Raw genomic sequence first — 27,451 nt, forward strand, 5'->3', positions numbered from 1 at the left:
TTACTCACTAAGTTGGTAGCTGATGGTTGCGATTCCAGTAGGCAGAAGTAGATGGTTACAGGCACCGAAGCAGGGAGAGCAGGCCCTTGAGGAGCGAGTACCTGATCCCAGAAGCCACCTGAAATAAAGCAAAAGCACCAGAGGAGCAGGTACCAAGTTAGCAGAAAATACCCCGAAGGGCAGAGAGAGAGAGCTTCCTGCAAAGAAAGAAGCGGCAGAGCTGCAAAAACAAAGTCCTTGCTAACTCACCTGAAGTTGGTGAGTTATGTGTATAAATACCTCCCAGGGGGTGAAGACCTCCTGGGAATGATCGACGTCTCCCGCGCTGGCCTCTTTAAAAGAGGACCTGGTCTTGCCATGCGTGCCTAGAGGACGTCGGGGGGTGGGGCTTCTGAGGTGGCGGCAGTCCAGCAGCAGAAAGAGGCCCCCCCGATGTGGACACAGACCTCAGTGCCCAAGGGCACACCCCGAGTCCAGCATCAGGGGCTCAGAGAGCGGCGGCCCACCTCTGGAAGCGGTAAGCTCGATTGGCCATGGTCTCTGTGGCCGGCTGACGTAACAGATCCTTTGCCAGCACAGCCCTTGTGGACACCAGGGTAAGTGGCAATTTCATCCTGGACGATACCGTCAAACTCCTCCAAATTCCACTCCAGCCTCTGGACATACTGCTTCAGATAGCGTCTATCCAGGGAGAGCACCTCCTTGGATGCATCACTCATCGCACCATCGTCTTCCGCCTCTCCATGGGAATCCTCTATGAAGAAGATATCTCACTATATGTCCTGAAACGGTCCACGCACCCAGTAATCCTCGGACTTCCATGGCTCCAGGTGCACGGACCTCAATTTGATTGGCAAACCCTACAGTTAATCCAGTGGGGATCTCAGTGCCAACACCACTGCCTACGTCAGGTGTCTCCAGCAGTCACCGTGCTGAACTCTACAACCCTGACTGGGTTGCCTTCTCCATATACAGAGTTCAAAGATGTATTCTCTAAGCAGAATGCCGACATCTACCCCCACTCCGGGAGTTTAATTGTCCCATTGAACTCCTACCAGGTACCATGCCTCCCAAAGGCAGGGCATACCCTCTCTCGCTACCAGAAACTAAAGCAATGTCTGAATACATTAAAGAGAATCTGGACAAGGGATTCATACGACCTTCCAACTCCCCGGATGTTATAATTTGTGAGGTTTGGGTGGACCCTTGGACACTGTGGCAGCTGACCATGCCCATGGGGGGAAGTCCCGTGAGGGGCCACAGGTCAGGCTCAGCTTAGGACACACAAACACAGAGATTGATCTTTTATTAGACAATGTGATGAAGCCACCAGAGCTGGCAGTAGTGAGTAACAGAAGTAGCCCGGCTGGGCTAGTGTCCCTCAGGTGCTGAAACAGCGACTCCTCCGGTAGCAGTGCTGTAGTGGAAAGAACTGAGAATAATGAGTACAGTGGAATATGCACAAAGCCCCAGTATGGAGAACCCCAGGATAGGGAGAGCAGGCCCTCGAGGAGCGAGTACTTGATCCCTGAGAGCTGAGAGGCTTGAAGGTAATGTACTCACACAGCGGTTCCACGTAGGAGATAGCACTAGGGCTGGAATGGAGGCAGGCCCTCGAGGAGCGAGTACCTGGTTCCAGGAACAGCTCTGAGATGAAGATGTTAGTACTCACTGTGTTGAAGATAGCGAATCCTTCCAGGCAGAAGAGAAGGTAGGAGCAGGCAGCGAGTCAGGGAACATGGGCCCTCGAGGAGCGAGTACCGGTTTCCTGATAACGACCTGAAAAGCAAGTGAGGCCCCTGAGGAGCGGGTACCCCGTTAGCGTTAAGAGTCCAATGGAAATTGGAGAGGCAGAGTAGCTGGGGACGGAGAGCGAATCCCATCCGTAAGATTACCCCTTGCTAACTCAAAGGCTAGCAAACATTGTAGGCTTTAAATATCCAGGCAGTGTGACGTCATCACAGGGGGTCGCCCCTGAGGTTCGCGCCAAGTAGGAAATAAGAGTGAGGGCCGCGTGGCGCTCGCGCCCTAAGGTACCAGTGGAGCATGGCGGGAGACAGCGCCCAAGCCGGTCCGGGGATGCCGGAGAGGACGGCAGGCAGACACCGCGGCAGCAGACGTCCATCCATAGCAAGAGGAGGTGCAAAGAAAGAAAGGTAGGCGGAGTGAAGCTGTCGGGAAGGGATGGTTGCAACACCAGAAGGAGCCGGTTTCTTCTTCGTGAAGAAAAAGGATGGCAGTCTCCACCCTTGTATTGACTACCATGGACTAAACACTGTAACCCCCAAGGATCGTTATCCTCTGCCACTCAACAGTGAATTATTTGATCGTTTCCAAGGAGCCCAGATCTTTACAAAGCTAGATCTCTGAGGGGCATACAATCTCGTAAGGATCCAGCCAGAGGACATTTGGAAGACCGCTTTCAATACCAGGGACGGCCACTACAAGTACGTAGTGATGCCCTTCGGACTTTGTAGTGCCGCTGCGGTCTTTCAATGCTTGATGAATGAGATCTTTTGGGATCTACTATACTCGTTTGTTGTCGTATATCTAGACGATATACTGATCTTTTCCAAGGATCTAAAATCCCACTGTTCACATGTTTAGACAGTTCTTCAATGTCTCAGGGTTCAACCGTCTCTATGCGAAACTAGAGAAGTGTATCTTCGAGCACACGCGTCTTCTGTTTCTGGGGTACATTATTTCCAATCATGGTTTTACCATGGACCCTGAAAAGCTTCAAGGAATCTGAGATTGGCCTCCACACCCTATAAAGGTTCCTCGGATTTACGAACTATTATAGGAACTTCATTGCCAATTACTCCACACTAGCTGCTCCACTCACAGCCATGACTAGAAAGGTAGTAACCACAAAGAATGGAGTCCCAAGGCTCAAGCCGCCTTCCATGCCTTAAAAGAGGCATTCTGCACTGGACCCTGTCTATGTCACCCTGATCCTAACCACCCCTTCGTCGTCGAAGTCGACACTTCCACCATTGGGGCAGGGGCAGTCTTGAGCCAGTATTCCTTCAAGGGAGCCTTAGTACCCTGCTCCTTCTATTCGCACAAATTTTCCCCTGCAGAGCTAAATTATATGATCGGGGATCGTGAGCTCCTAGCGGTGAAGTTAGCGCTCCAAGAGTGGTTCCCCTGGTTAGAAAGAGCACAGCATAAATTTACGATCTTCACAGATCACAAAAATCTCAAGCATTTGAAGGAAGCACAATTGTTGAACCCAGACAGGCTCACTGGGCATTGTTCTTTGAACGCTTTCATTTCGAACTTCGTTACCATCCTGCAGCCAAGAACACTCGAGCGGATGCTCTCTCCTGCTCTCTTGAACCAGAGGTTATGCCTGACACCAGTAGGCATATCATCGACCCAGCCTGTATAACCCTCACAGTCACCAACACTGTGCCAGCAGGGAAGACAGTGGTTCCACACCATCTCCATGAACGCGTCCATCACTGGGCAAATGACTCGAAGTTGGCCGGCCATCCCGGTCGGGCTCGAACCCTTGAAATGCTAAGGAGATACTATTTGTGGCCTAACATGGTCAAGGACTCCCGCAACTATATGGACTCCTGTCCCATATGTGCGCAACAGAAACCCCCTGACTGACCGTCATGGGGACTCCTCCAACCCCTCCCGGCACCAACAGAACCATGGTCGAGCATCTCCACCGGCTTCATCACAGATCTACCTCCATCCAAAGGCCACACGGTCATCTGGGTCATTATTGTCCGATTCTTGAAAATGAGTGACTTCATTCCACTCCAGAAACTCCCCTCAGCTCCTGAACTGGCCAAACTTTTCCTCAAACACATCTTTCGCCTCCACGGACTGCCCAAGGAGATCATCTCGGACCAAGGTCCGCAGTTTGCCACCAAGTATTGGAAATCCTTGTGCAAAAGATTTGAAATCACTCCGAGTCTGACTTCAGCTTATCACCCCCAGGTGAACGGCCAAGCAGAGAGAACAAACAGATCCTTAAAAACCTTCTTTGTTCTTACGTTAATGACCAGCAGGCCGACTGGGCCGACCTATTAACCTGGGCTGAGTTATCCCACAATACTCATGTTGCCTTTACCACTGATGTGTCACCCTTCTCCGTGGTATTCGGTCGACAGCCACATCTGCATCTACCAGTATCGCTCTCAGTGCCTTCTCCTGCTGCCCAGTCGACGGCTCAGACGATCAGATGTTTATGAAACCAAGTCAAGGAAAGGCTGGGCCAGGCCGCCGAGCGAGCTAAGTGCTCTACTGATGCTCATCGTTGTACCACACCTTTATTCCGGCCAGGCCAAAAGGTCTGGTTAAGCACCAAGCACATCAGGTTGAGTCTCCCTTCTCAGCAACTCGCCCCCAGGTTTATTGGACCGTTTCCAATAATTTGATGCTTTGGTGTCGTGACCTATCAACTGCGACTCCCTGCATCCATGGGCATCCACAACATCTTCCACATCTCCCTGCTAAAGCCATTGGTGTTGTCTTGGTCTTCACGAAGGGCTCCCACTCCCACAAACTTGAAGCTGAACCTGAGGACATGCTTCAAGTCAAGGAAGTCCTGGACATCCGCCAATACAGAAGCTATTGGGAGTACCTCCTGTCGTGGGAGGGCTTCGGACCAGAGGAGAACTCCTGGGAGCCCTCCCATCACATCTACGACAAGAATCTCCTCGCGGAGTTCTACCGCCTCCACTCTGAAAAGCCAAAGCCAGTAAGGGGGAGCCCTAGAAGGGGAGGTACTGTTGCGCTTCCTGGCTGTGTTGGCTCCACGACCAGGCCTACTTACCTGACAAGACCCTCTACCAGCGCTGCCTCGAGTTCCTGCTCTGTCCAACCCCAATCGCGTCCTCCACGTGCATCCCCGGCTCCCTCACGGCCTTCGGCATCGTGGTTCTCTTCGCGCCGGGGCTCGGCATCCTCTTCGGCATTGGCCCCGCACCCTTAGCACACGTGCGTGGAGTCCAGCATAATTTAAAGAGCCAAGCGCGGGAAGACCTCGGGCAGCGCCCGATTCTGACGTCACTCATGCATGGTATATATATCACAGCCTGGCCCCTAGCTTGGAGCCTTGGCAATCAGGTCGTACACTTATCATACACGAGTGTATGATAAGTGCATTTATCATACACTCGTGTTACCCTGCAATAAAGGAATTTAATTTTTTGGACACTTGGCTGCTAATCCTGTTTTGTTTGCCAGTGTCTCTTGTGTCTCCTGTTCCAGCGTTTTCTGTGTCTCCTGTTCCAGAGTTTTCTGTGTCTCCTGTTCCAGCGTCTCCTGCTCCTTCATCTTTCCACCCCTGGTAATGACCTTTGCCTGTTCTCTCTGATTGCTGCCTGACCTGACCTTTGCCTGGAACTCTGACTACTCTTGATTGCCGCCTGACCTGACCTCTGCCTGGAACTCCATTTACTCTTGACTGCCATTTGAAACTTGACCTTCTGCTGACCTGACCAAGCCCGGATTGACCCCTGTTACCGACCCTGCCTGGCTGACCATCCTGGACTGATACTCTGGCCTTGATTCTCATTATACACTCGGACACTCTCTTCCGGCCTTTTGCGACCTCTGGATTTCCCTGTCTGAACACCGACCGTGCACCCTTGTTCATGGTGGGCACTCTCTTGAACTTTCTCTTTCAGAGACCCTGCGAGGCCCACCTAAGACCAGGCGGCCCAGAGAGCCGTACCAATCCTGCACCAGGCCAAGGGTCCACTCCCAGCGCAACAATAGCAAGGACATTTGAGAATATAGATAACATCTGATGTGGCATATGTGCTAGAGATTTTGATCTGTAATGTTTGTCCATCAGTAATCAGGAACGACGACTGAGCACATCTGGAACAATGTCTGCCTAGTTTATGACCATCAAAAATACTTTGCATAATTATAGGGAGTCAGGTTATCAAAAATACTGTGTAGAATTTTAGGGTAACATATTGATTTAGTATTTAAATATTTTAGCAGGTATTAAGTGCTTTCAGAAGGGTTTCCCGTAGCCCCTGAAGCAGGCAACGATACGCCAAAACATGGCCCATGTCAGGCAAGCGGAAACGGACCCCTATGAGCAGCGGTAAAGCACAAGCAAACATTAAGTTAAGTGGCTTTTTCAAATAAGACTTTACAAGTGAAATTGGGTCTGCCCGCACCACTGGAATGCCATAAAGCACTATTCTTAAAAAATTAAAAAAGGAAAAAAGGAAAATAAAAAAAGTTGTGTTAAGCAAATATTAAAGAATAAAAAACACGGGAGCTAGCCTATAGGGTCAAGCCAAGATAAAGGCTGACGCTACGCTAGCCAACGCACAAAAGAAACCACGAAACAAGAAAGTTCCCTTGAATGTTTGTTGGTTATCTGATTATTTAGCAGGTCTTATCCAAATAAGTCTGCCCTTGAATCTACCCAGATAAACTTACAGACATTACTTTACCCAGGTAACTTCAGGACAGGTATTTTCCGATGCATGTAAACCTTAGCCCGTCAATATCTGTGCGCACCAGCTAAGGTTAAGCCTCATCCCAGAGCACCTCCAGCAGCACCATCTCTTTTTATCTGGATAAATACTGCATGCACAAAATGTATCCATTCAGCCGGGGAAATAGTCAAAACTTGGCTTTGGTCTGGCTAACTCTAAAAGTTAGCCAAAAAAAGCCTTTGAATAAAGTGTTAAAGTGGCATTTAAGAATGAGACGACAGGAAATGAGGAAAGATTCTCTACTAGTTTACAGGATTATGTTTCTTTGGCCCTTTTTTGTCTTGGGGCTCTTGGCACTCTGTTAATTAATGTCTCTTTGAATGCCTGGCAATATTAGCCTGTCCTGATACTTATCCACATTAATTTATTCATTAGAAAAGTCCATAGTTGATATTGATTGAAGTAAAATTTTTGTATAATTGGAAGTGTGTGAATGGTGTTTCTCGTGCCAAGCCACAAAGATGTATGTAGAATAAAACAGCATGGAAAATATTCACTGCAAAATTTGCGTTTTTTGAACTGATGCTCGCAGTTTTTAAGCAAGGGTTTTATACTATTGTCCTGCCATATATGGCAAATGTAAAAGAATCTACAAGGATATCTTTGATGATAAAGCTATATACCATTGGTCATGCATGTGTAGGTTTTGGTTAGTAATTTCTAAATGCATGTTTACTGTCCATCTAAACCAAAGTGTGTATGAGCTAGAATAAATGCTGAGCCAGGACTCTTGATGGGAATGGGAGGGATGAGAGGGAAGCAGGGAATGGGCCTGCTGTCTGATTGGATGTCCAGAGAGAAGATGGAAGCAAAGCACCGGTATGAAATCTATAGTAAGATATACTGTACATTCCTACTTCATGATTTTAAGAGAATTTAAATAGCTACTTAGAATTGCAAAATTAAAATTTCATTTAAGTTAAATTACTCACAGCCTGCCCCTTGTGTTTCTAAACAAAAAAGGGACAATGAGCAGAACAGATTGCAGTTAAGGATATCAGTGCCCCGTGATGATGTGAATCCAGGAGATCATTCTGCTTTAGAGTTATCACTTCAGCCCTGCAAATCCAAAAAGGATCCAGTTTGTGCTGTGCCTCCATGAGTGTGTGGGGTTAAAGTATAGATCTGTAAACACCCACAGGGGAGAATACAACTTTCTGATCTAAAGGTTATATTCTGTGAGTGTTCTAGGTGTTTTCCTTGCTGGTCTGTCAGCGTGGAGTTCTCTAATAGGCTTACCAAAAGGTTGGAACTAGCTGCTAAAGTCCAAACAGAAAGAATATGCTATCTATTGGGTTGTGTTCAATCCCTCACAGATTGTAGTAATATATCGGACCACTAAACAACCACAGGAAGCATTTAAGTCATCTTGAGTGAAACAGTACTTTAAATACAGTAATTCTCTGATGCAAACTCTCCTGAGGATGCATTCTTCTAAAAGATGAGAAAACTAAGGAGGAAACAAATATATTTTTTTTAAAGTGCAGACATAGCTTAATGTGCCTCTTGTGTTTAGATTATATCTTATCAAATGGAAGTTATGGGTTATAAATGTAACAAATAGAATAGTCATTCATTTTGAGCCATTCTGTGAAACCCGTGTTGCTAAAATTCAAGAAATCCCAATATGTGGTACACCAGACAAATTCATAATTCCAAAGTAACTCGGGTTCCACTGGTATGCATTAAGCAGTGACATGCAGTCTTACTACCAGTTACTGGGAGAACTACATGATTCAATTTATTAACACCAAAGTAATTCATTAAGCATTGCTAGTATTCATCATTACTTCTGACTTAAGACATACTTCACTGTTTTCTGTTTTGTGACTTTTTATTAAAAGAATGGATGTGACTTGGATGCCTAATTTTGCAAAAAAAAACAAAAAAAACTAAGCTGCTGAAATTGGATCCATTGTAAGTACAGTATTCGAGGGGAAAGTCCTATTATAATGATGACACTTCTTATGGAGAATACTGACTGCTTGAGAGTACTCAAAAAACCATTGATTTAAAAAGGTACAAATGAAATCAATGTATCATGTAATTTGACCTGTAATCCTTCAAGATTAGAAAGTGAGAGTTTCCATTAATGGAATTATTCTTTGCCTGCGATTTGCTTTCAATTGTTCTTTCTTGTCTCGAGTTATCAGTCAATTTTTCAGAACTATCTGGTGGCACATGTTTTCTTCTTGGCTTCGCCCTCACAGTGTCACACAAAAACGGTGTTATGATATTGTTCACTATTTCATTGTCCCTTATGACCTTTAAAGAGAATGCCACCTGGGGTCCTTTCTTGGGGAAAACATGCTCACTTGCTGGGAGGACATGTCCTTTTCCAGAGTCATGAGAAAAAGATGGCTTTTTTTTTTTTTAACGGTGAACAGAAATAGGGATCTCATATTTACAGACCTTCTGAGTATATCTGCCCTCCATGCAATGGCGTACGTTTGAGTTTAAAGTTCTAAAAGTCATTTTATGCTACTGTCAGGTTGAATGGACTCCCAATGAACGTGTCCCATCTCTGCGTCCCTTTCGCCCTTCTGCATTTGCTATACCTAGGACTGATGGTTCTTTCACTGATTCCTCTTTGTCTCTTTTCTACCTTTGCTACCATTATTGGAATGTAGAGTAAAGATGCTGGTATCAGGACTTTGGTTATGTTGGATGAGCAAGGAGGTAAGTTCAGATTGCTTCAGAAAGGACAAAATAAAAACATTTTTCATGAAATGAATTTTTGATGTTCAGTTATCAGAACTTATTTCTTACTCTTTGCAAGCAGCGTTACGTACCCATTTGCTTGGAGGCGGGGGGGGGGGGGGGAGGGGATGAGGGAAGGGTAAAAGATAGGAAAGGGTCCTTTGAGAAGGATAGAATGCATAAGAAATTTTCATGGATAACAACAGGAGACGGGGAAACAGAAAAGTATTAACTGCTCTGTGACTTTCTTGGAATTCTGCAATAAAATGTATCTCAGCTGAGTATTATATGGGAGAACATCTTTGCCTATTCATGTAGGCAACAATTTTTAAGTTAATAATAGCATAAAAGAAGATTATTGGTGTTTGTTCTACACAGATCAGTAACTACAATATTCTCACAACTGTAGCAGTGCAAGAGTATGACATCGTTGTACCTTATTAAATCCTCTGGTTGTCCTTTGTACCCATTAATCCTGTTTCTTCCTTGTAAAAGACCTTGTATCTGCGCTGGTGACAAAGAACAGATTCTGTACAGTGGTTTATGCAAGCAAATGTTGGGGATATTGCTTAATATTGGTCATAATCGCAATGGAATATTGACTGTTACTCTTACTGTTTTAGAGAGATATGCATCTGTTTGAAATTAATTGGAAAACAGCAACAAATTAGCCTGATTTTGTTTTGTTTCAAACAAAACTAATTCAATCCCCCAAAAAACCCCAAAACTTTAGTTTTCACTCATTTTTGACCAAGTATTGCAGATAGTTCACACTATTTCAAATAGTGCATGCTTTGCTGAAAATGAATGGAAACTAAAAAAACAAAAGAATTAAAGGGCCCCAAAATAGAAAAACAAAATAATCCATGAAAAACAAAAGCAGAAATGATATTTTTGGCCATGCTTATCCCTATTATTTTACTTAACACATGACTTTGTATACAGCACCTGTATCACAGATGAATTTGAATGTATGGATTAAACACAACTATGTGCCCCAACGAATCTTGTGGGATGTATCACACTATTTCAGGGGTAGATAATCCCAGCTGCCTATTTTTAAATCAGACTCAATTAGTTTTGATTCCAGCATTTTGTAAGGTAGATGTCGAAGGAGCCTATTTACTAAATTGTGTTAAATGCCTTATGCTAACCACCTGATTTGACATCTTACTTGCTTTAATGGTAATGCAGAAGTTTGTATTTATCATTAATTCAAATGCATACCTAGCAACTCATTAATATAAAAATGGCTTAATGGAAATTACAATAAGCCATGCAATTTGTATTAACTGTTTTTGAGTTAACTACACCTCAAGAGGTGTAGTATATTTTTTGCTGAGAGCATTGGCAATCTAATATGTCTGCCAGTGCCTTGGTTTTTCCTCCAGTCTTCTTGAAGGGCCACCTGTGGTTGGATTTATACCCCATTCCCCACCCTAGTGAATAAAAAAAAACTGCTGCAGCCCAACACTCACCCCCAGCAGGTCCCTCTGAAGATCAGATTGGGGACTACATGCCATGGCACCCCATCTGCTCACCCCCAACTACACCATCCATGAAAGCCTGTAGGGGACATGAGAGATCTCCAGTCCCTTCTGTCCTTCTTACTCTGAAGATACAAATGGAAACAATGGCCTTTCATTTGCCCTGCACATGTAGCCCCTGCTTCAGTCACAGTGGAGGCGACATTGAGCCAAAGAGGCTTTTTTATTCATGGATGGAGGAATAAAATCGGGCTGGTGTTAGCATATCCAGTATTGCAGATGGATTACCAATAGCAGGAATGCAGATGTGTTATTGATGATGGTAAAACCATTTTTCACATTAAGGGCTTTACACCCTTTAGTGACTGTCACATTAAAAGTGCTGCACTGCTGCTCTTTAGTAAATAGGGTCCCATACTCTAAAACACTTATACCAGGGCAGAGGTTTATACATTCTTGAGCAGGGGTCTGCAAACTATGGCCCAAATGCTGTGGTGGCCCTTGACCGAATTTCATCTAGCCCCCCCGCAGAAATGGCAGAAGGAATTTGATCTGGTCCACAACACAGACAACAGAAGGAGTTTGATTTGGCCTGCATTGCCGGTGGAGAGGTGCGTTCTGCTACCACCACCACCACCAGCTCATACACTTGAAGTGGGAAATGCAAGTGGCAACATATCAGAACAGCACAGGCTGGGCATGCCAGTGTAAGGTCACCACCAATTGGCTGCATTATGCATTGCTGTGTTAGGCTGCAGCAAACGATAAAGAGTTTCTGGCTTCTGTGGAGGGGAGGAAGACATTGGCGGTACCAAGCTATACGTTTCCTGGGCCTGTCAGGGAAAGTCAGGTAAGGATGGTGGTTCCTGGAGCTCCCAAATGCACTGCCATCTCTTCGGAGCTGTAGGGGAGAGGTGGCATGGGCATTGTCCCCCTAAGGATGCAGGCTTTGGAGGTGCAGCGTTGAGAAATCCTCATTATTATAACACAAATACCAAGTCTGAATATCTCTCCATGGATCTCTCCATGGATTAGCCTCGCCTAAGGGCGTCATTTAGCTTATTCCATAAATCTGGCATGTTGCACGAGGGAAGTGAGAGGAAAGGAAAAGGGAGAAGTGAGGGGGGGGGAGGGATGAAGGGGAAGAAAGAAGAGAGGGAGCGAGAATGCATGGGGGTGTTAGTGAGAGAGAGTGCACCACACACATACACAAATAACCCCATCCCACCGTCTGTCCACCCTCCCCACCCCCTACTTCCCTAGGTCAGCAGATATCGGGGAAATGGAGAAGGCAGGGGCAAGTTTGCTGGCGATGTTGCAGGTTTACCAGTTCTGTAGAAGTCTAGAAATATTATTACTGACACTGATGCCACACCCCTACACCTCTGGGGACTCTTTCCCCTGCCTCCTCCTTCCCCAATGTTTCAAATCACCAAAAGGGGCCAAACATGGTGTCCCCCCCCTCCCCAACTCTTCTCAGCAAACAGCTCTGAGGGGCTTTCCCCCCACCTCAGATCAGCAAACTCGAAGAGGACCCCCTGCCCACCCCTGGCCCTATCAGCGATTTGAAATGTCCTATGTGGCCCATCCTTCAAAATTTTGGAGACGTGTTCTAGAGCCTATCTTTATTTATTTATGTTAAGTGTTGAAGAGAAAAAAAAATATTTTCTCCTCTTCTTTAGTACACTCATCTGAATACTAATGGGTCATGTACATGATTTGTTCGATATATTTACAGATGTTGGTTTGTTCACCACTGAATTTTAAGTTCACAGGAAATAAATCAAATAGAAAAAAAAAAGTTAGTCTTTTTGATATATTGTGCATTTTGTAAGCATTTTGCACAGTGCGCTCTTCATTACAGCTCTTAAGTAGCAGGAGAGATTACACACTGCCAGTGGGGGATGTACTTACAGTACGTGTGTGTGTGTGTGTGTGTGTGTGTGTGTGCGCACGCGCGCTTCTTTTGATCATAGATCAAAGACGCTTTGAAAATTCTTCTTTCACAAACATATCTGCAACCAACACAATGGTGTTTCACTACACATTGCCCTAAAGTGAATATGGAAGCACAACGTCAGAACTCTATATATTAATAATTTATTGAAGATTTTTTTTTCAGTAGGTGCAACAAATATTCAGTAAATAAGAAGACAATGCAGTACATCTAGAGCAAGGAGAAGGCAAACATGATACAGTATCTCATATACTTAGTGAGGCAGAAGAAGAAAATAGAAATTCTAATGACAGATTCAACAGAATGTCAAACACATACTGCTGAGATTTTGATGCTTCCAGACCTCTAACCATCTCCTACATATCTTAAGTTCTGTGTCCTTCTGGGATATGGCAACAAACACAAGTAGTTGAATCGGTAAAAAAATGGACTTTATTGAATCTTGCCCAACTCTGGCCGAGTTTCGCTCATCCGAGCTGCCTCAGGGGCTTGAGAGCCAGGTGAATTGGCTCAGATTAGCATGGATCTCTCATATCATACTTTAGAGAAGCATCAGCAAAAACTAACTATACAAACTGTTGAATCTGTTTTTATCAATGGAATCTCCTTTTTAACCAGCCACTTTTAACAACACTGCTGTAAGCGCAATAGCGATTCAGTGCTACTCGCTGCTCAACACTGAATGGTATAATAATGATATGGCATTTAAGTGTCACATGTAAAGAAGCTTCTGGAGATTTCCAGTGTTGGTGGATCATTAAGCATGCTGCAAGAAAACAGAAAGTGCAGGAGAACTAGGCTTTCTTTTTTTAATTAGATAAATCCAGAGCCCCAACCCCAAGAGGCAGAGAGTAGTTTCAGATTCTATATAGAGTTGCAGTATATCTGAAATTATTTGCATACTTGTGTCCAAAGTGAACACAAATGGAAGGGCTGAAAAACAATACATGAGTGGCATCGGTAGCAATGTCACACCTTTTCCCTGCAGTCTGTTAGACTGTAGGAGGCCAGTATTCAAAGCTGGCCATTTAAGTAACTTGGCCAGATATAACTTACCCCGCATAATTACAAGGTGTACACACATATATTCACACTTAACCTTATTAAGTTATAACCGGCTGCTCTATGGTACGTCTGGCTTAGCCAATTAACTTATGTGGCTAAGACCAAATACCACTAGTTAGTCGCATAACATATATGGCTAATTCGCCCAGCCCATTACATGCCCATAAGTTATGTGGCTAACTTTTTAACCATATAAGCGACTTATGTGGCTAAGTAGCAGCTGCTGAATGTAGGTGCATATTCATTGGCCATTACTTAGCCACGTAAGTTACACTTATCTGGCTAAATAGCACTGAACACGCTTTGAATATTGACCACCCTATGATTTCATGGTAGAAATAAAGCCTGAGCATTAATTTAGACTGGAACTCATTCTTTAACTAGAGGACAGAATGGTTTCCAGTTATCCTATAGTAGCCTATGTGATATAATAGGCTTTGTATATAAGCACAACCAATGCACATTTTATTAACATTTTATTAACATTTTGGGCATTTTAATTATTTTTAAAAGGAAAAATCAAGGAGACACTACTTGGCAATTCATTTAGCTTTAAGACCTCAGCATGTTACATTGCCACTCTAGTCTTCTTTCCCCTTATAAAAAAAACAACTTATTCTATTAATAAAAAAAAAAGGAAAAAGATTCTAAGATTGCTTTTATGCATTCTAGGGCATTCTAAGTATGTGAAATATAAGCAGCACAGTACTGTAACCCGCATACTTGGGTTCTCGTCAGTGAGTCACGGAATAAATGGGCTAAGTCCCTGGTACCATATTGTTTTTCTCTCTCATATCCACAGTTCCAGAGTTCTCCATAGGGGGGGAGGATAAATCTCCTGGGTCCTGGGCATTAACTGTCTGTCTCTCAGTGAGTGCCAGTGATGAAGCTGGACAAAATACAGGTGTCTCAATATGACTTTACTGATGAAAGAGTTCAAATATGAAAATATGGCACTTGGTACAAGTCCTTCTCCCATAATATCCATAAAGCATTCCAAAAAATAGTAAATATGTGAATCTGTGACTCTGTTCCATCTCTCATGGTTACTCCTTTATACTTGAATTGAAATATGAAGCTTCCCTGAGTAACCTAGCATGCGGGTGCTCCTTTCCCTTAAGGACTTCCTTGAAATTAATCTCTATCAGGGCAATTTTCATGATCTACCCAGTTAAATAGAATTGGAAACTGCCCACCTTTTACTCACCTTAAAATGCCCACTTCCGACTGCATTAAGAGGAGAGGTGCCCAGGGGTATTCAGGTCAGAGGAGGAAAATTAAAAAAAAAAAAGCAACCCGGAGATTGCATTTTCAAATCTGCTTGCTTTCCTTTGCATGGGAAAAGTATCCCCCCCAAAAAAAAAGCAGGTGCAAATATCTGCAGACACTTTGTTCCTGCGGCAATTTTCACAATGAAAGTCTGTAGGTAAAAAGTACCAGTGGTCCTTTCAGCAAGGCGAGAAGATTGAAAATTGCCCCTTATTTCACTTTCCTCTGGATAAAAACTAATTTAAGGGAAGGAGGTCTCTGGCCTCTTTGTAAGTATAGTCAAAGACTCAAAACTAGAATCTCCAGTCCTACTGTCCTTTGCAATAGTGATACACCCAATAGAAAGGAACAGTGACACAATTATAAGGTGAATCTATGACCCACACATTAGTGCATCTTCTTATGTAACTATGTAGTTTCATAATAATTTGGCTCTGTGCCAGAAAATAAACATTTCATCTGGATTTTGACATGACTTCTGTAAAAACAGTTTGGCATGATCTTCCATGTCAATTAAGATTTCCATTCCTAAGGTTTTTCAGAGACAATTAACTGCAGGGGAGTCCAGTTGGTTCTCTAGGAGAAGATGGAGGAGGAGTGGTGCAAGATCTAATTTATAATCCAAGTTGCATCTATAACACTGGGTGTGCACAGAAGACATTTGTCTTTGTAATACATGCAAAAAATGGCGGCATATCAAAACATTAGAATTTACAGAACCACTTATGTAGTCATTTTCCACAAAGAGAATAAAATATTTCTAAATTAGAAACTGTGTTATAATGTTTTTAGAAAATAATAAAATATACCTGTAGTGGTGCAAACTAATTTATCATTTAGCTCTCTTGGACATTATAGCCTTTTCTTTTTCTGAAAGTTTATAAATTCTGAATACACTGTTCCACCAATAAGCCTGGAATGTACAGTGGGACATGGGAAGGGTAATTTTCAATAGCATACATAAATAACTCAGCTTATACACGCATAAGTAGGTGTGTATATAGTTAAACCTGTATCTTATAAATTGTGCAGCGGGAGCCATACAGTTTATAATATATAGCATATCACCATTCCAAAAGTACCTACTTATGTTTCAGTGCAAGCACATTTTATTTTAATGCAGGCATCTGCATACTTCACATACCTTTTTTTTTTTTTTTATAAAATTAAGTGCATATATTTAACGTTAAATAATTGAAACCTGTGCATGATATAACCCTCAGCTTATTCAGAGAAGCAAGTATTTTATAAAGCTGGCTGATGTATGCGCATGTCTTGCTTATGAAAACATATACTAGTGCGCATACTTCCAAGCATCAGTTCGCTGAGACCTCCATCAGTTGAGCCAGGCCTCCACTAGCTCACCCACACTCTCCACAATTTCATATATACCCCCACCCAAAAATTGTAGACAAAAGAGAAGTCAGATTTAATATATGCAACTTGATTAGCAGGTATAAAAGCATGTGCACATGTTTGAGGATGTCTGCTTGTACTCTGTTTATAAAATCCATAAATGAGTGCATATTTCAAAACTAAGCAGCACCAGAACGCCCTCCAAATCTCTTTTTGTTCTTTTCCATACGGCAGCAACAGTACACAGGTTCACCCGCCCTTCTGACAGTTCACTTACCATGCACAGAAACTACTTATGCATGTCTATGCCGAGTTTACACACATAACCACCTCGTAGCTTTCATACAAGAAAAATGTCAAAAATGAAGAGATCTGCCAGTGGCACAGCCTTGCAGGGTTGTTTTTTTTTTCATTGTTCTCCAAAGCTAGTCAAAACTGTATTAAAAAAGATATCAGGTACAACATGTTGAGTAACCTTTTTTTCCAGGAAAATTAAATTAAAATAATCCTGTAATTTAAAATCCGACAAGATCTCAAAGTGACTTGGTTGGTTTCCAAGTACTGCTGCATGGTACAATAGTCCGTTTAGAATAAGGCAAAACTGCATCTAATGTATAATAGCAGCCACCTTATGGCTAACGGAAAGGATTTTAATACTGTCAGATCAGGTATAGAATGGTCCAATGCTTTTTAGGAACATGTTGATAATCTTTTTAGAGGTGACATCATTTATATGATATGCTTAAATAAAGCAGATGATAACAAAGGTTTACAAGTTTAAAAAGATTTTTAACATCAACCAGCTGTGAAAATATTTTTATCACTTTACAATGCAATATTTCTTCTTCTTTTTTTTTTTTTTTATTGCAAAGCAGTTTCCTCCTGCTCCTTTGAGCTTTCAGCTTAATCAGAACCTGCCTCCGCTGGACCATTAGCCTTCATTTGTGCCATCTATGAGTTTCCCCTGTTTTATAAAATATACATCATCCCCACCCCCCTCCCCTGTCTAGCACAGCCACTGCTGTCATAGTCCTTGGACAGGGGCTATGGATCATGGCTCCTTCTGAGTCATTAATCCAGGTACACTTTGCAAACTTCTGTGAGCAGGGGATACCTGGAGCTTGCCTTCGGTTTATTAGTCATCAATTAAGTGCCATTAACCTTTGGATTTATTCCATTACTCAATGAAGAGGACATCAAAACAATGACTAAGTGGTACTAATGGGATACTTACTAGAGCAGATTTTCTGTAAGAGTCAAGATACCTTCTATGCAAAGGAAATGAAATACTTCACAAGATACAGTCACAAACGGAACATTAATATACAGCATATGTATTGAAATGTGTAGACATAGAAAGTATATGTAAGTATCATGCACTAAACCTTTGTGCTGTTACTTTTCCATATATACTTTGGATTAGTAATCATGGCATTGGTGTAATGTTTTTAAAGGTGGGAGTATACCAGTTGTTCCTAGCATTTTCTGTTATGGATCCTGTAATACAGCCTAAATGGTCTTTAACTTGCTGGAGGACAGAGTAGGCTGTACTTCAGCTATTCTTTTACAGACTTTATTATTTACAGGCAAATTAAATAGCCAAAAGCCTTGCTTACCTCAACAGTGCTAGAAACAGAAATGCAGTAGTTTACAGTTAAATAGTTTTATCATAGCTCTTGCTTTCTTCTATTCTCAACTGGGGCCTTCTCTCCTCTCTGCGGCCTGCCTTACATAGAAGAAACATAAAAATGACTGCAGAAAAAGACCAGTCAGCCCATCCAGTCTGCCCAGGAAGCTCCCACACTTATTTTCCAATACTTATCTGTTTCACCGACCACCAAGTTCAGGTTGTTGGTAACTGTTTGATTCAAATTTCCTGCCACCCCCTGTTGTTGATGCAGGGAAACACCCTGCAACCAGAATTCCTTTGTGAGCTGTCTTAAATCTTCCCCCTCAGTTTGACTTTGTCAGGTTGAGCATCTTCCTCTTCCCAGATTAACTCCTGGGAAATGAATCGCCATTTCTATTTTCCTTTCCCACCCTGAACTGGGACTGTCTATATCTTTTCCTCGCAGAGGGTAGGGTATAGGGCCTTCTAGGCCAGAGAGTACCTTCCCCTCCCACATCTGCACCTACCTCTGGCCAAACTCAAGGGGACTGCTTTTGGGTAGGGCTTGCTTAACTTCTCCAAAGTTACCCTCCCCCACCCTTTTTGGGGAATTAGATGCGGATTCCTGGAATACCCATGGTTCCCTCTGACACATGTCACCATGCAAAGTTGAACCAGTAAAGTCCCTGAACCCTAGGACCTCTTTGACTTCCTTCTCCAGCGCTGTCTCTGTGGCCTGAATATCTTCGAATTTGTGTTGTATATGTTCGCAACATCCCATGGAAAGGCTTTCAGAGGAAATGTCTCATGTAGTCTGGGCTGGCCTGATTGGCCATAAACTGGCTCCACAGAGTCTCAAACTGGAAATAATTGCAACCCAGAACTAAGTGTATGGAATATTGGGAAGTATTACCACTTCTATACTGGCTTTCCTCACCAAAGCCATCAGTAAAACCTGACTGGTTGGATATTGTTGCAGGTTACAATATATACAGAAAATTGTCACCTTCTTATTGCAATCGATATACTCCCATCTGGGCTAGCTCCTTACTGATGAGCCTTTCCACAGAAATGCAGCAATTTACAGATAAGTAGTTTTAGCATAGCTCTTGCTTTCTTCTGCGGCCTGCACTCCTCTCTGGGGCCTGTCTTCTTATCCCTCTCCCCAGGGAAATGCCCTGTAACCAGGATTCCCTGGTGGGCTGTCTTAAAGTGGACCAGGCTAAATGATCTTGGGCTTTTAAGGAGGGTCTCACATACATTCCCTTACAGATCCACTAAAAATTATAACATAATATCAGAACCTGCCACAAAAAAAAGAAAAGAAACCAGACTACAGAACATATGCATATGCACACAAATCCATATTTAATAAGACCCAGTGAGTTTTATCTTGGGATTTTGAAAAATTAGAATCCTCACCAAAGCTAATAGTTTACTTTTAAGATTAGAAAATATCAACAAATTGCAAACCTGTGTGCTATATTTTATTCTTGATTTCTCTAATGAAACATCATTGTGAGTCTGCCATGGCCTGCTTTTAGGTCTCAAATCACATGCTAAGAACTTCTAAACTATATTAATTGTCAGGTAATATTCTTAGCAGGTATAGTGTGTTTGGAGAGGTCGTCCTCGACCAGCCATATACTTTACAACTGGTTTTTATCTCAGCATCTCACAAATTAATAAAACCATTTGTGAAAAGTGACACCACAGAGGATATTTGTTGTAGCCATGGCTTGACTGTATTAATTACTTCTAACCATAATTACATGCAGAAGGATGGCAGGACACCACTCACCGAAAAGTGCCAAAAGGAAATTCAGCAAAACCTTTTATTGTCATCAACAATCCAGTGAACACATGAGTAGAGAATGGTGGTGAGGCAGAACTTTGTTACAGAACTTGGCACATCCTCATTCTTTTAGGTATATGACAAACCCACTAGAAAGCTCTTTGCAGCTGAAGCAATACAATTTGCTTCATAGCGCCTTTTACAAGTGGGCAGGCCTCAAAGGAGAGCTAAAACAGAGTCAAGCAAAAAAATGAACTTCATTTTAAAGTTCCGTCAGTCCCTGATCTCATACTGTGATTTTCCCATGACTTTGCAAAATAAAAAAACAAAAGCTGTGGAAATACCAGCAGACTGTCACGTTGCCAGAGCCACAGTGATTGACCAAAAAATGCCCCAGACTTGCTTCTGCCTTGACTGTCATCTTTGCACAGGGCTAGATGTACTAAAGGTTTTGTTTTTTTTGTCTCTGTAGGGAGTTTGCTTAGTACATACATCCCAAAGACTGTGAACTAATACTGAAGTCAGATCTGACTTGTCTACTTTTTCGAGACATCGTCATTATTATGTATGCTTCAAGTGCAACATCGTCCTTCCCTGCAGGCCATTCTTATTCATATGCTGTGTTATAATGTCGTACAATGAATGACATTACTGAAAGACAAAATTTAATTAAAATATTGCAGTGTTTGTTTTCTTCCTACTAAAGATATTTTCAAGGGATGGCACAAAAAAGCACAATGTCTATTGGCGCATCAATTGCAAATTTAAAAGAATTTAATGACATTCACATCAAAAGGTTAATTATCTTTCAGATACCCAAATCTGGCTCCTCTGCCACTGCTTATGACAATAACTAACATTTTCAATGAAAATTTCAGCACTTTTAATTAAACAAATTTGCTATATTTCATTTAAAGAAAACAAGTCCTCTTTAAAATGCCCCTAATTTAACCATATCAAAATTCAGAATGGATGTTCTTTAATTCAGAGTACTATAATGTATACTGTAGTCAGAGCCAGTGCAAGAGTATTTGGCACTCTAGGCGAACCTTCTGTCAGGCATCCCCCTCTCCAACTTACCTATTGGTGGCAGCTCCAGCAGAGCACTCCCTCCTAGTAGTGACAGTAGCTCTAGCACAGTGCTCCCTTTTTTAGCAGTATTAGATCTGGCACAGCGCCCTTCAATTCCTTGTGCTGGCATGATTTTGACACCCCCAAAATGCTGCCGCGGCGTCTGCCTGACATCCTCTTCGGCGTCCCTGGTCCGGCTTGGGCGCTGCCTCCCGCCATGCTCTTCAGGTACCTTAGGGCGTGCGCGCCATGTGGTCCTCATTCTTATTTCCTCATTGGCGCCTTCTTCAGGGGCGTCCCCCTGTGATGACGTCACACTGCCCAGATATTTAAGCCTACTGTTTATTGCTAGCTGTTGAGTTAGCAAGGGTGATCTTACGGATGGGATTCGCTCTCCGTACCCAGCTACTCTGCCTTCCAACTCCTATTGGACTCTTTCTGCTAACGGGGTACCTGCTCCTCGGGAACCTCATTGTTTGTTTCTTTCAGGTCGCTATCAGGTAACTGGTACTCGCTCCTCGAGGGCCCATGTTACCTGACTCGCTGCCTGCATCTGTCTCCTCTTCTACTTGGAAGAATTTGCTACAGACACCATCAGTGAGTACTACTATCATCTACTCCTCAGAGCTGTCTCCCTGGAACCAGTTACTCGCTCCTCGAGGGCCTGCTTCCGTTCCAGCGCTAGTGCCATCTCTTATGTGGAACCACTGTGTGAGTACTTTGCCAACAACTACCTCCAGGTATCTGGTACTCACTCCTCGAGGGCCAGTTCTCCCTATCTCGGGGCTTCTCCATACTTGGGACTCTGTGAATGTTCTATTGCACTCACTATTTCAGTTCTCTCCACTACAGCACTGCTACCGGAGAAACCGCTGTTCCAGCACCCTGGGGAATACTAGCCCAGCCGGGCTACAACATCTACTTACTACTGTCACCTCTGGTGGTTTTTCAAACTGTCTAAATAAAGAACTATCTGTGTTTGTGTGTCCAGAGCTGAGCCTGACCTGTGGCCTCTCACGGGACTTCCCCCCGTGGGTGTGGTCAGCTGCCACAGTGTCCAAGGGTCCACCCAAACCTCACTAACTATAACAGAATGTCGCCAGAGCTGGCTGGTCATAGGAGCAGGCCTCTGTGATGAGTGTGTAGAAGAAGCAGGCCAGGTCAGAGGAGGTTGCCAGGAAAATGGTAGAGATTAGAGGCGAGACTTAGGCTGAGGTTGGTGGCAGGCAGTCCACGGAGGAGAGGAGATCCAGGCTGTGGACTGTGGCAGGCAAAGCAGCTGAGAGATGAGAACTGTGGCAGCCAAAAGTAGGCAGAGTCATAATCCAGGTAGAGGTTGGTGGCAGGTAGAATATTCAGTAACAAAATCCAGGCAGGGGTCAATGGCAGTGGAGGTCAAGCAGTGTCAGGTCCAGAGCCAAGAGTCAAACCAAGAGACAGAAGGATGCTGATGGGAGACAGAGGGAGACCAGCGAGGAGGAGACTGACCAAGGGAAAGACGAGACCAGACTGCTGACACAGGAACACTGGAACACGGAGACTGGAACACAGGAACATGCTGAGGCAACTAAGGCTACCTAGGAAGATAGACGACCTATTTCCAAGATGTTAGTACGCAGACTGGAGCAGCCTTATATATGCAGGGTGGATAATGTCATCAGAGGGCATTGTTCCCTGTTTCCTGCCACTGGCCCTTTAAAGAGGCAAGAGATGGGCATACGTGTGCCTAGAGAGGGCCTGGTGAGAGGCGGTGGCGGAAGCAGGCCGGAGAGGGAAGCCTGTCGTGCCGGCTGAGGAGTGGTTGTGGCCTTGCTCACAGGAAGGGAGGCAGCCGGCAACATGCAGCTGTCAGCTACGTCTTGAGTCAAGGGCCTGCCATGGCATCAGGTGCCATCAGGAACTGGGCGAGGTAGCAGGTGAGTGCAGCAACTGGCGGGGGAACGCCACAAGCTGCCAAACGCAACACATTGCCTGGTGTGGCCAGTTTGTCTTGCCATAGAGATACCATCTGATTCCCTACTGGATTTGCTCCAGCATACTTCACCTCCAGAATATCTCAGTTATTTATGCTTTCTGAAAAAGTTGGCAAAAACATTGTGTATCAACATGAGAGAGAAATCAGAACAAAGATTGGATGTTTTTTGACCTGTTGCAAATTGTGCAATTGCCTGCAGAATCGACTTCCATCCCAAGTCATGGCCTTCTGAAGAACCTTTAGATGAGGGTTTGGCAATCACTTATGTCATGCCTTCTTGTGGATAAAAAAATTGATCTGAAGTAGACTCTAAGCTTTTCCAGGGTTTGTATTAGTCCAGCTGCTGCACCATTTGGTAGCAGTGGAAATGGCATTGAAGTGAGCGAAACACTCAAGGGAGCATTCCAACATGCCATCCAGAAAGGATCAGGAACTAAGCCTTGGATACATTTGGGAAAAGGTCTTCCACAGTTCCATGCTGAGCACTAGAACTGAGTGTGTTCTGAAGTTGAAGCCGCTGGCTGATTTGAGAGGCCTCTATCCAGCAAACTTCTAGTGTGCCATAGGGAATGCAGAAGAATGTGGAAACACCTCAGCTGTTCAGAAATTTCAGCAGTAGCTATTGGAGCCAAGAGGCTTGCGTGGATTTGAGCATATGTACTCTGAGAACATATTCATGACTACCTGGCAAATGTTCCATGATTGGGAGAAAATCTATTTGGGGACAAAGTACAAGAGATGGTGGCTTTAATCAAGGAGCATCAATCCACTGTCATCAGGAGCGGGAGACCATCCTGGTCCAGTTAGGTATCAGTTTACTCTTACAAATGATCCTTTTTCCAGAGGTGGCCTTTTTATCCCTTCCAGCAACATCAAGCACCACCTGTCCTACCAGAACAGTTGCCCACTAGATGCTAGAAGAGAGACCGGCAGCAACCAAAAACTCTACAGCTACACCCACACCATCCCTGAAACTCACTTCCCCATCTTCTATGATGGGAGAAGGGTCCAGTTATTTCTTTCAGAATGGATCTATATCACAAAGGACAAGTGGATCCTGAGAATTGTGAAGCGTGGATTTCGTATGCCTTCCTCTGATTTAACAAAGTTCAGTCTTCAGTTCCAACCTCTCCCAATCAGCTCAGCTACAGCTGGAACTAACCTCCCTGCTACAACAGAAGACTTTAGAACTTGTCCCTCCTCAAGAGCATGGCACAGGATTCTATTTTTGGTATTTCTTAATCCTCAATAAGTCTGAGAGGAATGAATTTACTTGAAAGAATTTTGCCCTTCATTTAGGCAAAGGACTGGATGTGTACTCTGGATCTGAAAGATGCTTATGTGCACATTCCATTTCACCCCACCCATTGGAGGTTTCTCAGATTGTGATGGAGAGCGTGCACGATCATTACAAAGTCCTTCCATTTGGCACTTTAATGGCACCGAGAGTGTTCATGAAGTGTCTGAAAATCATAGCTGCACACTTATGCAAGCAGAGTGTCTTCGTGTTCCTGTGCCTACTTAATTGGTTGATGATGGGCTCTTTTCCTTTGAGCAACCTCGAGTCCCTCCATGTCACAATCCATCTGCTCCAGTCTCTGGGCTTCCTAGTCAATATTTCTAAATCCAATTTGATTCCATCCCTGCACATCAAATTCATAGACGCCTAGACAAATTTGCTCCAGGAGAAAGCTTTTCTTTCTGTTGAAAGAGCCAGGGTTTTGATAGGCTTTACTAGGTTACTCCTACAGCAGAACCAGTTGTTGGTAAAGTTAGTCTTTGTTCTCCTGAGTCATATGGTCACAGTACTATATGCGGTTTCTCTTACTTGACAGCACATGTAGGGTCTTCAATGGGCTTTCCAATGCCAATGGGATCAGGTGTTCCAACCATTTACTCTTCAGCTATTAGGAACTCCAGAGATGTGAACCTATCTACAGTGGTAGAAGAACATAGAGATTCTTGCCTTGCATTTTCCACTATACAATGCAACCCTGTCTACCAATATTTCTACCAGAGATTCCGGAGTACTCATCAATTCTGTGTAGACTCTTGGGATATTATCCTAATGGAAAGTCTTCTATAGATCAACCTGTTGGAGTTGTGGGCCATCTGATATGTGCTAAGAGCATTCTCTCACCTGCTCAGCAAGAGAATCTTTATCTAAATCAGTGGTTCCCAACCCTGTCCTGGGAACCCCCCAGCCAGTCAGGTTTTCAGGATATCCACAATGAATATGCATGAGAGAAAATTTGCATGTTATGGAGGAATAAAGGATGTGTTGATTTTAGCTAGAAATCCTTCAACCAGAAGATCATAAAGTTTCAGGTAGATGTTCTGTACATGATGTGGCGTCAGCCTGCTGGACCCTTTTTCTTTTGACTGGAAGGATTTATGCAGTATCTTTTCTTCCTCTTGACCTTGGCAACTCTTCAGTGAGGGTTCATTTAAGCCCTATTGCAACATATCATTGGTGGGTGGATCATCCCTTCAAAATGCTTGAGTCTGTGGATTTGAAGGTTCTCACCTGGAATGTGTTATTTCTAGTGGCTATCACTTTGGCATGATGAGTAAGTGAATGTAGACTCTGGTCTCTTATTAACCAGACCTGTACTTTTTTCATAACAGAGTTGTTCTACATACTCATCCTAAGTTCCTTGTAAAAGTGCTGTCTGTTTTCCATATCAACAAAGCAAACAATTGTGCTTCCTACGTTTTTCTGAAACTGCATGTCTTACAAAGGAGAACTGGCTGTTTGCTCCTTGGACTGCAAAGAGCCTTAGCCTATTACTTGCGATGGACTCAGACTCACTATAAAATTTCTCAACTGTTTGTGTCCTTTGATCCCAACTGGTTAAAAAGGACAGTTGCCAAACACATCTTTTGAATTGACTAGTAGACTGTATAGTGCATTGTTATATGCTGACTGGCTTACAGATTACAGACTTTGTCAAGGCTCATCAAGTGAGAGCAACTAGAATTGTGAACCACTTTGTTATTTAGTACTGAACAATAGATTATCAAATATAAACATAAACATGGCACTTCAGTGGCTCATATGTGGGCCACTTCTTTTGAAGGCCTATGCAAAGTTGCTATTGGGTCATCTGTTCACACCTTCACATCCCACTGCCTGGAAAAGATGTCCCTAAGAGGCAGTAACTTTGGACAAACAGTTCTGTGCAGCCTCTTCTCCCAGTAGTGTACTCTTCACTAGTGGTGTCTAGGTTGTCTGTTAAGTTGTCGCTCGGCAAGCCCTCAGCTTGGGACTCCTCACTGGTTATGGCTGATGTGATCCTTCTTGTCGGTGAAGACAGTTAGTTTGCTTATCCGTAAACAGGTTCTCTGCATATAGCAAGATAAATCAGCCTTCAGCGAGGGTAACTTTCAAAGCCATTTCAGTGGATAAAATAGGCCTTTACCTGCACACATGGCCTCATAACAAAATTGCCCACTCTGTATGCACATAGGACTTGTATATGTGTCCTTTTACCTGCAGTGAACAGAAGCATTCTCTGGGGCAGGGACTGAGGAGGGATTGTACTTACATGCATACTTTTGCATTTTCAAAAGTGTTGTGCGTATTTTACCCCCAAAAAGCTATGAGCAAAATTAGCAGCAGGGGTATCTCCAGTGGGGGCACAGGGGGGCAAGGGCCCCCCAGCTGTATGCACATACAGCATACAGCATCCACCGGAGCGCACTGTACTGTATCGGCCTGTTAGCCAGAAAAAACTTATCCAGCTAACTTATGAGATTTTCAACAGCACGGCTGTACTGCTGAATATCCCCATATTCGGTGCTACTTAGTTCTATGGCAGGTCTAACTTTTCTGGGTATGTTATCTGGCTAAGTAGCACTTCCCCATTACTGCCAGACAGCCAAATTTTAAATCCCCTGCGTGCGCAAAAAGTGCTGGGCCCAGATAAAAGGGCAGTCTGGGGGGCGGGGAGGGGTGGTCCAGGGGGCAGGGTTGGAGGCGCCGGTACAGCAGCCATTTGCTACCGTGCTGGGGAAGCACACGCTGGTAAGGTGTCAGCGTGCGCAACTTGATACTGCTCCAGTTGAGGAGCAAAAGGTAAAACAAAGAAATTGGGGGCAGATAGGATAGGGATGGGGGTGGGGAGGAGAGGGGAAGGGGAAGGGAGGTTAGGTAGGGGGTAGGGAAGTTCCCTCCCAGTCCGCTCCTTAATTGGAGCGGACTGGGAGGGAACTGGAGAAGGCCGGGATGCGTTGTCTCGCAAAAACTGTATAATTCCCCCCTTGCGCACGCCGAACACGCACACACAGCCTGCTGATTTTATAACATGCGCTCGCCAGCGCATACATGTTATAAAATTGGCGCATCCATGTATGCGTGCCGGGAAGCAAGTGCGCATACCCCATTGTGTTTTTGGATGACAATGAGATTCTAAAGTTCTCTGCCAAGGATCTCCAAACTACATTTCCCAGCAGTCCTTTGCTTCCTCTTCCAGCTGGGTTTATAATCCCCCAGTCGAATCTCCTGTACTTTTTACTTTCGGCTTTAAGGCAGTGTTCGCCCTGGAACTCCCTTTAGAGTGCTCTGTATGTCTTCTAGACAAAACTAACTGTCCTGTCTCTTCAGGCTGCTTCTGCCTGTGTAAAACACCTATTTCATCACAGTGCCCAAGTTAAACTAATTTTCATAGCAAATTTACTCA

At 43.8% G+C, this 27,451-nt stretch overlaps 1 protein-coding gene across 2 annotated transcripts in view; it reads left to right on the plus strand.

Moving 5' to 3' along the window:
- Window positions 1-27,451, plus strand: part of SNAP25 (synaptosome associated protein 25) — a 165,546-nt gene that overhangs the window by 103,937 nt on the left and 34,158 nt on the right. For both annotated transcript variants that reach the window (XM_029593523.1, XM_029593522.1), the window contains exon 4: window positions 9,116-9,164. In XM_029593523.1, coding sequence (XP_029449383.1) covers window positions 9,116-9,164 — 49 coding nt within the window. The remainder of the gene's footprint in view (window positions 1-9,115; window positions 9,165-27,451) is intronic.

Source organism: Rhinatrema bivittatum, chromosome 3 (assembly GCF_901001135.1).
Source record: "Rhinatrema bivittatum chromosome 3, aRhiBiv1.1, whole genome shotgun sequence".
Lineage (NCBI taxonomy): Eukaryota > Metazoa > Chordata > Amphibia > Gymnophiona > Rhinatrematidae > Rhinatrema > Rhinatrema bivittatum.